At 41.4% G+C, this 13,997-nt stretch overlaps 1 protein-coding gene across 1 annotated transcript in view; it reads right to left on the minus strand.

Moving 5' to 3' along the window:
- necab2 (N-terminal EF-hand calcium binding protein 2) overlaps positions 1–13,997 on the minus strand; it is a 206,806-nt gene that overhangs the window by 143,683 nt on the left and 49,126 nt on the right. The window contains exon 3 of the mRNA XM_074677014.1: positions 4,368–4,476. Coding sequence (XP_074533115.1) covers positions 4,368–4,476 — 109 coding nt within the window. The remainder of the gene's footprint in view (positions 1–4,367; positions 4,477–13,997) is intronic.

Genomic DNA, 13,997 nt, shown 5'->3' on the forward strand with positions numbered 1-13,997 from the left:
GCCCATTATGGGTTTGGCATGCCTCAAGCCGCTCTCAACGGCAAATTTACCCGCTGCGTGTGGACGGAAGTGTTTTTAAAAACGAACAAGGGGGGGGATATTGGTTTTTGAAAATACCCGGCTACGTGTGGTCATGGCCCAGAATAACTGCTGCATGTGGGTTGGAATGAACATCATCACAAACAGTTTAAGCCTGTGCTCTATCACTCACTTATTTGGCTTTCTTCTGCTATGACCTCCTTTTTCTTTTAGCCAGTTCAGCTCTTGCATCAACCATCACTACAAAATTAATCACAGAAAACGTTTTCAGCAGAGAAAAACCCAGACATCACTTCTCACTACTAAACTTTACCTGCCAGCGTGATGCAACGTAAATCGATCTGGTCCTGTTTTACCCAATCCGGGAGCTGAGACATAGCAATTGGGAATAACGGACTTTGGCTCTGATAATCTCCTTTTTAATTGTGGATTCTGAACAGGTGAATACAGGGCCTTTAAGCTAAAGTGCTGAAGTTTTGTGTTCAAATATGTCTCCTGACTGATATCATCCAAAAGGATCCGATCACTAGAACCTCTCATGGCTGCACTGCAAAAAAATGACTGTATTGAAATTGAGTATTACAATACAATATGATGCTAATTCAGAACACCTGCTGCAGTGAAGGGCACTCTCCTTTGATAAGTCTCTCTTCATTCATGTTTGGCTGTGAAACCTCAAACCTGTTGACTCCTGGTCTGGCTCCACTCATTATGTCCATTTGCCATTGTAGTCAAGATAAATATGAACTGGTTTTGACAGTTTGTTGTGTTTTGAAAGTCACTGGCTGTTTTTAGGTAGTTTTCGGTCATGACTTCCTGTCCTGTTTGATCTTCTCCACCCTGAATTTATGTGTCACAGCCCCAAGTCCATCAAAAATAGGATGGCTGCGTATTACCTGGGACGGACCAGCCACGCAGAGGGACGGCAACAGTGTACGTTGACAGACTAACCTGATGGAAACCTATCTGATCAGGTGCTGTGATGGACTGAAGACACATCTGGTGCGTTTCAGCCACGACACACATTGAAAGTATTGGATTGGGAAAGTTTTAGGAAGTGGGACTTGACATTGTATTTCAGGTGGTTGTAAAATTTGGAAACAATATGTGCTCATGCATTTTATTCAAATCAATGGTATTTTCTGTTCACAACATTTTCTACATGTGTTTTAAAGGCACAGTGAGGGTTTTCCAAGTGATCTCCAAATAGTCTCAGTTTTATCTATTTTGCCTGATTATAATACATGATTTAAAATTAGATTATCAGTATATATGTGTTTTTTCTAAATGTTATTTCTTAGTATCCATGGTCAGGTCAGATTTACCCAGGAGAAGATGAATCCATTTACATCTACCTGTGAGGAACACTATACAGTCTGGTGACCTCCTGGACACTAAACTACAAACTGAGTTTACAAAGTTTGATTGTGTCACCTTTCTAACAATAGCTAGCTACATGACTAGAAATACATACATCACCTCGTAGCTTTGCATCCTGGGAAAAGTTAAAAAGAGCATCAGCTCTCCACCTGTTTGGCTTTAAAACCAAGAGTTATGTCTTTGCCAGAGTAGGTGATGGTGCTCATGGAAACTGAGTCCAAGAAAAACTGCAGTGAGTCCGGCCAAAGGTGCCTATGTCAAACAGACAGTCCTCTGTGAGCCAAAATCCAGGATATGAATTCAGATGTAAAACATGATCAGATATTCAGCCTCTGTGGAGGATCTGCAGCCTCTGATAATGAGCTCAGTGTGCAGGGACACATGTTGACGAAGCTCTGTGCTTAGTGGATGCTTGAGTGTTCTCAGACGGGTTAAGGATGCAGGTGAAGGCAGTGGCAGAAAAACACAACACCAGAGATGGCAAGTGCTCCAGAAGAATCCATGCTAGTGAACTATGATCCAGAACCTAACCCTGAACAGCAGGTGGAGACTGTTCCAGACAGTGGTCACAGCTGCATGTCTCTTAAAAGTAGAAATTTAAGCCGTGTTTTCACCAAGCAGTCCGGGCCGGTTCAGTATGGTCTGGCTTAGCTCGGTACAGTTAAGCCTGATCCCGTTTGCGTTTCCACGGCAAACTGTGCCCCCTCGTGGTAGGCGGCGTGTGAGCCGGATGCAGAAAGCCACAGCTGTTAAACAATAGTGTGACGCCGTAGCAGCGCGACACAGTTTACCCCGGTAATAAATCACAGTAAACAAAGAGCACAGATGGAAGACATGCAGCATTTCCTCCTCTCTGTGATTGTCATGTAGCTCTTTGATACAAAGAACAATCAAGCTTTGTTTCAGAGAAGACTGTGTGCCGCCAGGAGAAATGCAGCCGCTGTCGGGGTAAGTGATGATTCTTTTGACCAATCGACGATCAATCAACGGTCTGCAGTGTGTTGCTCCCCCTTCCAAGAGCGGATCAGTTCAGTCTGACACCCATACAGAAGGGTCCCAAAAAAGTAGGCTGGCTCGTCTTGGTTTTTGGGGATCTGTCCTGGGATTAGTCAGTGGAAACGCCACAAAATGCGCACCATACCGACACGAACCGAACCAGTCCGCTTGGTGGAAACACGGCTGAAGTGTCGCTCCTGGTCCTTGATCCTATTGTGTCACTTTATGTGGTCTGCCCTTGTTGTAGCAGTCAGAGGTGAAGTGGTTGACACTAACAAACAAATTAGCACCAGCTTGTTGTGATGTAAGAAATAAAAAAAATAATGGGCATGGAGCAAATTCAAATTACCTGAATGAAGTAATGTTTTCCCAGTAGGTGGGCTACAGAAGCTGTGAAGAGGCTTTTTTTGCTTCCCTATTGTCAGGGTAGCAGGGCTAGAGGATATATACTGAAGTATTAATGTATGGGCCGTGGTTTTTTTTTTCAACAAAGTCACAAAGTTTTTTTTTTTTCTTTAAGATTATGTCCATTAGCTCTGCACAGGATAGTTCACACATGAGTAAAAATAACTGTTTTCATGTGTCATTTCTAATTATCTTCCTTTTCCACATAGAGAATTAGTGAAAGTGTCCATGGGCTGGAAGTTTTAAGAGCAACAAGCTTCTAAAGTACAAAAATTAAGTCTCTGTTGGTTTCCTGTTAAGCTTTTCAGGAAGTCTGCTTGTGTGTTTTGGTTTTAGAAAATTCCACAGGGGTGGAAAACAACAAAATGAGTATAAAAGATATAAACTAAACCAACACTAAAACAGACATATTTAAAGCCTTTCACTGTTTAAAGGACAATGAAGTCAAAAGAGCAAAAGGGGCACAGGGGGATCTGAAACCAGGAAGTCTTAAGCACATGGATGAGTGATTGAAAAAGAACAGGGGGAGGAAAACGATGATGGGCCCAGCGACAAGATGGAAAGAAAAGAAGTCTGGCTGACAGCAGAGATAGAAACCCCAGAGACCATTCTGAGGAGGAAGAGAGCTGGAGGAGGGGACTGAAGAGTGACAGAGACAGATCTGACAAATGATTGGAGGCAGGAAGGTGCTCAGTCTTTGCCTGTTTCCTTCCTCCTCTCCATCCATCAACTTCCTGCTCCAAACCAAAATGCCTATGTCACCATTTCTCCTCTGGCTTGGACCAATTAATAAGCTCATCTGCTGTCAAGCCGTGGTTCTGATATCTGGCATGAATTTGGCTGGTCTGCTTAACCCTAATGAGGTGAAACGTGTCTGACTGCACGCACCGCAGTGACTGAGATTTATAGAGAAGTACTGACGGCCAGGCGGCTGCATGGTCCACAAACTGCTCTGATTAAAGAAAAACAAAAAACTCCACCGATGCTGGAGCGTGGGGGAGGATCTACACATCAGACCTCATCGGATCGTACACCGATAAGAGTCAGCTTTTGTTCTGCGTGGTTTCATTTTATTTCAAGGCCCTTCAGGTTTGTGAAGAGAGGGAATTAACAGAGCTGGCCTTTTGATCACTTACATCCCACCGTGTCAGAGCACTTCCACTGATTACAGGCTGGATGTGCTGATTGGCTGATTAAAGAGGGTCAATACATTGATTACAACAGAGTCATTAAAAAAATATCCCAGTGAGCAGCAGATAAAGAGCGAGGGATCATCCAGCAGAGTAATAATGACTAATGATGAAGAGGTGATAAACACAGACGGAGAGGCTGAAAGATGGAGAAATACTGACTCCGACTTTTCTTTATTATTATATATTAATCATTAACTCCTCTGCATTTTATGATAAGTTAATTTTGTCATAAAAAATCTCTCGGTGTAAACACACACACACACACACACACACACACACACACACACACACACACACACACACACACACACACACACACACACACACACACACACTTGAAAGAGTTATGCTGACCTGGTGTTATCAGAGTCGATGGTGTGAAACAACTTCTCCAGCTCCTCCTCGTTCAGTGTACCATCAGAGAAGAAAGCCTGGAACTCATCCAGAGACAGCTTACCGTCATCTAAAGGAGACACACACACACACACACACACACACACACACAGAAGCACACATCCGCTTAGTCCTGTTTGAAACAGAATAACAGTCTGAGATCTTGGCATTTGTTAATGTCAGAAAACACAATGAATTTCACTCTAGTGTCATTCAAATTAAAGCTTTGTGACAGAAGTCAAACCTGCAGATCGTCAGATAATACTTTGTCACGGAGGAAAGTTGAGCCGTGATGATGACTGAAGCTGTCCTGCTTCACAAAACCCACCGGCCGATGGGGAGACATTTAAATCTGATAAGATGAGCCCAGCTGATGTGTTGTAAATCTGACCTGAACAGCTGGAGCATATTAAACCACTGACCAAAGCCTGGTTTTGATGGTAGATTAAGATTCTCAAAGGTCTGAGTTAGAGCACAATTATCCCACTTAGGGATGGGTACCGAATTAGGTACTTTGAAAGGTACCGACCGAATTCTGTCAAAAGTACTGGGTAGCGATTCGGGTGAAATCAGAAGGTACCATGTTTAGGTACTTCAATGCATTCTTGTGACTGTGAGGAAGTGGAAGAGTACGAGATTTTCCATAATTGACATGAACACAGCATTGCAAGGTTATATATTGAAGAAGATGAAAGAATTGAATTGAAAAAAAAAAAAAATATATATATATATATATATATATATATATATATATATATATATATATATATATATATTTATATATAAATAAATATATTTTATTATTAAACAAAGTGAAATTTTTTAACACATAAAGCCAAAAAAGTACCAAAAATTGGTACTGTTGAGTACCAGAACCAATTGCCAGGTGCCAGGCATCAGTACCGTATCGTTTCAAATGTAAAAGGTACCCATCCCTAAACCTACTCCCAAATCATTTAATTCTGTAAATACAATTGTTAAACAAATGAACATGTCAGATGAACAGTTTAAGATTATTTGTTGAAACAATGGAAAAGAAAACACACCAGCTAGAATAAAAATGTTTTGTGGGGAAAAAAGTCAAATTTTTCTGAAAAAAGAGAGAACAAAAACTTGTATTACTTGCAAGCAAAGTAGATAATTTTGATATTGTGGTGTTAACCTAGAAAATAACTTTCACTTATGAAAAAGTCACCCCACTACTTTCAGTGTTTTACTCCACGAAGCTTCTGTTCAGAGTCTTCCTGAGTCCTGCCGAGTCCATCATCAGCCCGATAGCAATCGCATGATCAGCTTGTGTCGTTCTTGGTCTGACTAAGCTGTTTTCATGCATTTAACAGTCTGATCTCAGTTTGACTATTCAGAGACAATGTAGGCTACTTGCAAAATCACGTTCTCACATTCTCTGACATGTCTCCACACATTTTAGACGATGTTTAGATGATGAATGAAGACTTGTGAATGTGTCTGTGTGATGGTGTGTCTGGGTGCTCGTGCCTGTGTGTGTGTGCTCGCGTGCATAGCTCAAACGTACTGACAGCCGCTGCTCAGGATCAATTGCTTGATGATTCCATTTTTCTCATACTTTTTTCAAATGTACACAATTAATACAAGAACACGCAAATTGGATCCAGGTTGCAAGGTGTCTGTGTGTGACTGCTTAATTTTTTGGATTACCGATACAAAAAATGCATCCTGAATGCAATGAGTAAAACAGACTCATTGTGCAAAGACCTTTAGGCTCCAGTGTCCACCATCACTACAAAATTAATCACAGAAATCGTTTTAAGCGGAAAAAAGGGGGGGTCTTTCTTCTCACTGCTAACTTTCCTCAGCTGGCGTGATGTTGTCATAGAGACCTAGACGTGCCGTAAAACAATCCTGTCCTGCTCAACCTGATGGGGAAGCTAAGAAATATACTCTAGGAATAATCTTATATGGTGCTAATAATGTTGTGGATCAGAATCTGTAATATATCTTGAAGGGAGACTTTTTCAAGAAGACAATTCATCAACATCAAACCAAGTTTTCAGAGTTTCCAGCTCTCTTTTAACAGCGCACAAACGCTCTCTTTACATCTTTAACAAAATACAACCACATTGGGCTCTAATTTCGTAGACCAGGCGCAGGCCAAGCGCACCTGCCCTGCGCCGGCCTTCGCCGTGCGCACAGGGCGTGACCGGCGCACTTTGCAAGTTTCCTGCATTGCCAAGAGAGGCGCAGTCCAGGCGCACATGAGCGCAGAGCTGCGCGTCCACGCCTCCCTCCGCGCAAATGGCAGAGAGGGAGGAGAAAAGCCGTGAGTGGGTTTAACACAGCCGAGCGCTGTTTTCACCAATCAAATGAGCACCTCTCCTCGCCTTTAAATGCCCTGCGACTGAGGCGCAGCGTCTGATTGGTCTGAGTGATCTCCAGTACCGCAGAGAGAGTGCTGGTAGCGGAGACGGCCAGAGTCGCTGTGCCTGCAGCAGGTCAATGGACAGCGGGGCGCATCGGAGGACACGACACGTGTCAGCTTGTGGGCCAGCTCCCGGGACAGATTTAATCTGTTCCTTTGTCTTTATTCGGAGTAAAAAATTAAGAGGTTGTTACACAGCTGGCTTATCCATTCAGAATACTTTTGATCCACCTGCACTCCTGGTTTGTCATCACCAAATAGCAGAACCTTTGGTGATATACTGTGTACTCTCCCAGTGTCTCCACCTCATCCTCCTTACAATAATGTACTCCATCTTTTTAGATCACTTTAAAAATAAAGACTAAAACAGAGAAATATGGGAAATCACGGGTAAATCCAGAGTGACACACATTTATTTTGTCTGTTTTTTCTTCGTCTTTTCTCTCCCTCTTTTCTTTGAATTAAATAAAAAGAGAGAAACCAGATTTATACTCAGTGTCAGATGTTAAGGCTGTTTATTGTTTAATTTTAAAATGTGCATCAAACTTCCAGCTGCCGTCAGGTTAACTTTCCATTATGACAAACGGCTTTAATCTGACATCAGATGTGACGGGACAGTTAATATAGATATAAATGTATATGCTGGTTCAGACAGTTACATTAAATAGTGATTGCTGTGACTGTTTATTTCATTAAAATGTGCCTGACACTCTGGAAACCTGCCTCTGAGGCTTTGATGACATGTGCGCACATGTGCACCTGTCACCAAATTACAGCTGCGTGGGGTGCGCTTCGCTTTGCGCCGAGAATAGACCAGGTTGGAGTTGGCGAGCTTTCAGCGCACTTTTTTGGCACCAAATTATCACTGCGCCAACATGAATCTGCTGGCACCTCCCCCTGGTGCGCCGTCACACCCATCTCTGCGCAGACGGTCTACCAAATTGTCAAATTGGCAGCGCACGGTGGTGCGCCGCACGAAATTAGCACTGCGCAGGCTGCGCCAGGCTTGCGCCCCCTGCGCTGCACCACGAAATTAGAGCCCTTTGTGTCATCTGCAAAATCAACATCTGTCTAGCACTAAAAATTTAATCACATAAAGAATTTGAAAAAAATCAGATTCTTGGAGTACTCCACAGGTAACAAACGTCTCATGTGTCATGAAACCCGAGGGGAACAAAAAAGGAGGAAGACCCAAATGCAGATGTAACTAAAATATTTTATTAAACCAAACTCAAAGAACCCAAAGTCCAAGGCAAAATCTTTAAGACAAGGAAAAAAAAAAAAACAATAGGAAGCTGAACCAATAGAAAGTACGTGGAACACAGAGACTATATAGACTGGGGAGCATCAACAAGGAGGGAAACACAAGGAGAACCAAACCAAACACAGGGAAACTCAAGACAGAGACTGAATATATTAAAGACACCGAAACACTAAAAATAATCGTAAAAAGGCATACACACGACGTGAACCAAATCAAAACCACAAGGGAGACAAACAAAGGACAAACAGGAAATACAGAACACTCAAGAATAGCTAAGATTAACAAAAGACAAGAATCACTAATATAAACCAAGAACCTTAAATACACAAAACCCAGAATAACACAAAACCCAAAACCCAAACCATGACATCATGTTCTGATATAAATTTTATGAACTTGTATTTTTCTCCTTTTCATGAAGTGAAACTGGTCCATTAACCAGGAACATTAGATTGCAATGCACAAAATATATATATTAAAAAGCTCAAAAAATGTCTTTCTTAATAGTCATTTTTATGTAAATGTTGAATTTTATTTTTATTTTTTTGTAAATTGAACAAATATCTTCATATTGGCATGGTCTATTAGTGATTAACCCTCTCTAGCTTTCTAGTTGTTTGTTCCAGATTTGACTCCAGCTACTGACGACTAATATCAAAGAGTATATCCTGCACCCTAAGATGTTCTTTGTGAGTCGTACAGACAGCATGTATAAGTTTTTAGAATAGCTCAGCCACAGGGATGATGAAAGAGGTTACTAAGCTTTGTATGTTTAAATTCAATCATATTCAGCTTCTTTTGCAGTCTTTGTTGTAAATGTCACAGATTTTTAAGGTTTGACATTTGTGGGCTTTGCTGCAATGTGTTCCAATCCTCACAAACTCACAGACCACACACTCTGTGGTTTCAGCCTTTAGTGCTTTCCCATGCTGCTGTGAAATCAATCTGGCATGCACTTCAGTCTGCTACAAACCTTTAGTTGTTCCACTGTTGTGTCTGTTTGTCCCTGCACTTTGCAAACAACAGTTGTATTTTAAAACCTCGAAGCCTCTCAGGAAGCATTGACAAGTAGTGCAGAAATCAAGGATGGATTTGTGCTCTGATGATTTGTCCCCAAACGTTTGTTCTTTCAATATTACGCACATTAATGGTTCATAACAGACAGATGACCATAACTAAAGCATGGGTACTACATTATATTGAAAGGGAACACTACTTTTTAAACCTTATTTTAATGAATCATTTAACTCATTTACTTTTAGGGTCACAGGAGGAAATCTGTGCAAACATAATCTAAATGTGTTTCATTTTTCCACACACAACCATAACTTTAGTAGAATATGGGCTTTAGGATGGTTTAGAGAAACAGTAAAAGGAGCAGTTGTTAACATTCTCCACAGAGGAAGAAGTAGACTGGTACTTTAGTAATCCTGCTCTGACTATGAAGGCTGAACTACCAAGCCCAAGGTTGTTGGTGTGTTATGTAATATATTCAGTGATAAGTGAAATGCACTTCAAGACAATGTTTCTACACACCTAAAAGAAAACAAAAAAAACAAAAACAAAACAACTAGACGGGGTGTGAGATACTAAACGAAGTACAGAGGGATGTCATGACTGAATTATGATTGTTGATCAACATATGTTTCAAGAAAAAGAACAAAAAAAGCTTGACGCAATCAATTAATTTACCTTGGAAACCTGGATTACAGTAGCTGAAAAATACAACTTTGAGAGAAAGATTTATATCTCTATTTGGATAGTGTATGAATCAAAATTTGTACCAGAAACTCTGGGCAACAGATTTAGACAATGATGGAGATATTATAATGATATGCACAATAATAGATGGAGGTCATTCAGAAACCTTTCAAAAGTTCAGGATGGAAGTCAGAGACTTTTGAAGATATCTGCAGGTCAGAAACTATTTTAATACAGACTAGGGATGGGCAATGATTTTTGATAGTAGTCCAATTGTCAAATAGTCATTAACATCCAAAAAATGTAACTTTTCATGTTACGATCCTTTCGTCCTGTCAGCTGCAGATCACAGTTTTATGCAGGATAGGAAGTTGTGCATGGAAACCATCTAAAATGCCCAATGACTTTCAAAATAAAACAAACCATGTCCAAACCAGATCATATTTAACTTGACCACAGCAGCAAACTGACGTCATGAACACAGCTGGACCAGAAGTCAACAATTTATAGAAAAAAAAAATAAAAAAAATAAAAAATCAGTTTTTCAAAAACATTTATCATTTCTTTTTTTCTCTCACATATCCGGACTCCCAAAGGAGGGTGGACAGGATGTGTATTTGATCATCAAATAAGTTTAAATCACAATATTTCAGCTACAGTACAGCTAATCGGAGCCCTTTGTTGATGGAGGTCATTGGAAATGCAGAACTCAACCTAGCTTGGTTCTGGTTAGGCTGAGGTAAAGAAGTGGGTCTACAGCCTCTTTACAGATACAGGGCACCCATCTGTCAGTTAAGTCAGCTTTATGTCCTTTTATGGGCAAAACTATCAAAGTTATCAAGTTTGAAAAAATAAAAAACAAACAACCGTACTTGTAGAACCATTTTTGAACCATGCGTGTTTATTCTTTCTGCAAAACTTTTTTTTTTTTTTTTTTAGCACAGTGTGTACGTGGTTTCTGTTTTCCTTTTTTTTTCTGCTAGCCTCAAGTGGACATTTGAGGAACTGCATTATTTTTTGGCACTTCTGCAAGGTCTTAAGTTCTCAAGAACGGAGGTTACTGCTTGGTATAATCTTAGTGTGTCCTGCTGGTCCTGCTGGACTCTGTTTTGTGAGTATAATTAAAACTACCCCAGATCTTTACACCCTCTATCCCCAGAGGGATTAAACCATCCTGATGGTACTGAAAACCCAGAACTAACACTTTAGTTACCTTTGCAGTGCACTGTTGTGTCGTTTAGGATGTTTGTCACTGGCCCAACACACTGAGAAGCTCCTTCCACTGCTGTTTAACTGTGATGCAGAGTGTGTTTGTGGTGGGCTGGTGGCTCTGCAGTAGGGAGTGGCTATTTGTGGCTTCCTCTCTATCCTGTATGTGCCTGCTTGTATCCCTGACTGTCTGTCTCACCACATGATGCAGCGCTAGATATCAAATATTAATTCCCTTGCCCTCAAAGTGTGTTTGTCCTTGAGTGTGGCTGACTGGATGCAGGAGGTTGAGAGCTGTGGGACCACTGCAGAGCTCTGGTGAACCACGAGCACGAGAGGGTGCAGCACTGTGGAGGGTGGGACTCAAATGTGCTGCTATTTGCCCGGCCTGGTCTGTTTCCTCTGCTGCCTCACAGGATTGAGCAAGTGTTTAACCATCAGGAAGATATTCTTTTCTAAACTGGTATTCTTGGTGGACTCTTCACTCCACTTCAGCAGTAGTGTGTCTGGCAAACCCCCAAAAGAGGGAGGCAGTAAGCCCCACTTTCTGGCTCGACTGTTGGCTACTCACAAAACAAGACCAAATCTTTGAAACCAGCTGATAAACTGCTGAAGAACACCACATCCTGCATGTCCAGCTCATTTTCTTTCCTTAAGTCTTCCTCTCCTCTTTCTTATACTCTAAGCAAAGCAGCTTGGCATAACCTTATTGGACAGAAGGCAGGAGTGTTTGAGGCTCGGTTCTCAGATGTATTTCCTTGTGTTCACAGTCCCTGTCTCTCCATCCAGCCTGGCTCACTGTTTATTTGGACTCAATGGTCAAGACTATTTCTAACCTTCCCTCCTCTGGTAGCACACTGAAGCAGCACTGAAGCAGAGGCACTGGTGTTTAATTCAGCAGTGACCCATTTACTGCATGCAGCCTGGATAGACCCACTTAGGAATTCACCAGTAACAGACCAGAAAGGCAGAGACAACAGTCGAGTGAGGCAGATACGACGGCAACCCCATTTCCTGAGCATGTAGAACTAAACATCTGTTAAAAACTGCAGCTTCTTTAGATCTGGATCAGCTGTCATCTCCTGCATTATGCTCCCCTCCTGCTCTGACACACAGCACAGTGTTATGTTCTGTAAAGCTCTACTTTCCTGTCTGTGGAGGATTCTCTGTTAGCATTCGTTAAAGCTGCACACATCAGGCACCAACTTAGCCGCTTTTCTTGAATATCACAGCAGCTTCCAATCGCCTAAGGCCAGAGGAATACCCCTTATTTACAAACCTAACAACCAACTTCACCAGGCTTATTCATAATGCAGCAGCCAAGAGCGTCCTGTCCCCTCTAAATAAAACAACACAGATTGGCTCTATTTGCTGAAAATGTTGTGTTTTAATGGTAAAGATTTAGCTTTTAGAGAGGTCTTAGTAGAGAAACCATAAGCAACGGGGAAGAAAAAACAGCTGAGAGGAGACAAAGCATCTATGTCAACTGTAGAACTGCTTCCTGCTGCCCTGTTGGGATTGGTTTGAACCAATGTGCTGTGACAGGCCAACATTTCACAGACAAGACTTCCACCCTGTTTCCACCAAGTGGTTCAAATCGGTTCATCTCCGCACAGCACGCATTTTACGGCATTTCCACTGACCAATCAAGAGACAGATCCCCAAATAACCGAGACAAGCAGTCCCACTTTGTGGGACGCTTCCGGGGTGCCAGATTAAACAATCTGATCCCAGAAGGTGGAGCTACAACACTGCAGTCCTTTGATTGGTCGAAAGAATCGTCACTTATCGTGTGGCAGCTGCTATATTTCTCCTGGTGGCACACAGTCTTCTCTGAAACAAAACTTTATTTTGCTTTGTCACAGAAAAACAGATGCCAATCACAAAGAAGGCAAAATGCTGGATGTCTTCCATCATTGCTCATTGTTTACTGTGCCGTGTTTAAATTTGCTGTATGGCTACACATCACCACCTTTCCAAAAAATTGCCCGCTGTCTTTGCATATTTTGTCCCAAACAGTAACACATTGCGCGGCAATGTCTGTCTTTAACAGCCGAACTGGCAATGTAATTCTGCCGTTAGCACCTGTTATGGTTGGGTATACCGCTATTAAAATTAAGGCTCTTTTGGGCTGTAAACCTCGCTCATATTTACTTTTCTATTTTTTTTTTCGCCATAAGTATAAACATTTTTATAAACATTCAGTACATTTTCCTCAATAATGACTCGTCATGCATACTGGCCCTTCTCTACAATTATTTACTCCAAATCCAATACCTTGGCAAGAGTTTTCTTTGTCTGTTTTACCTGTCAGTAGAAACTCCAGGTCTGTACTTTGCAGTTATATCAGCTCAGTGAATCATCTGAATGACTGATTTGCAAATCCTAATATACTTTCTTAAAGTAATTCCTGACAGCAGGAAACAATTTTCTGAATAAATCATGAATGAAATAATTAACATTTATCTACTGAGCAGTTGATTTGGGAAAGGGCAAAATAAATTGTCCCTTCAAATTATGCAGAATTAATGCAGTCCTGCTTTTTCTACCTTTTATAGCTGTTGGGGAGTCATTAAACGCCCTGAGGCAAACTTATGAACAGGATGGCATTTACAAACCTTGGCTTTCGTCATAGTTCTTCCTTTTGAGAATACCAGACAGGATGTCATAAAAATAAAAACCTATCTTTTCCGCCAATCATGGAGAAAAGGCAGATCTACATATCTGGGTGGGGGTGCCACCCGTGTGGAGTCAGAAATTACAGGTGGTGAAAATGCCATGAATGCACCCCATCATTTTCTGGCGCTCTAACAACTGGGGTGTGATTTAAGAGCGACAAAAGATTTGATTCACCTTTGTGAGACTTGACAGGTTTCTGTGCTCTTTGGAAGCACGGCTGATTTAGGCTGCAGAGCAGAAAATAAAAATACAAACTGCCTGCAGCTGCTCTAGTGACTCAGCTAATGCTTATTATGAATATGGATCATGACCTGATTTGACTGAAGACTGAGAAACATTC

Source organism: Halichoeres trimaculatus, unplaced genomic scaffold (genome assembly GCF_033239565.1).
Source record: "Halichoeres trimaculatus isolate MK-OKI-2021-1 unplaced genomic scaffold, fHalTri1.1 fHalTri1_scaffold_10, whole genome shotgun sequence".
Lineage (NCBI taxonomy): Eukaryota > Metazoa > Chordata > Actinopteri > Labriformes > Labridae > Halichoeres > Halichoeres trimaculatus.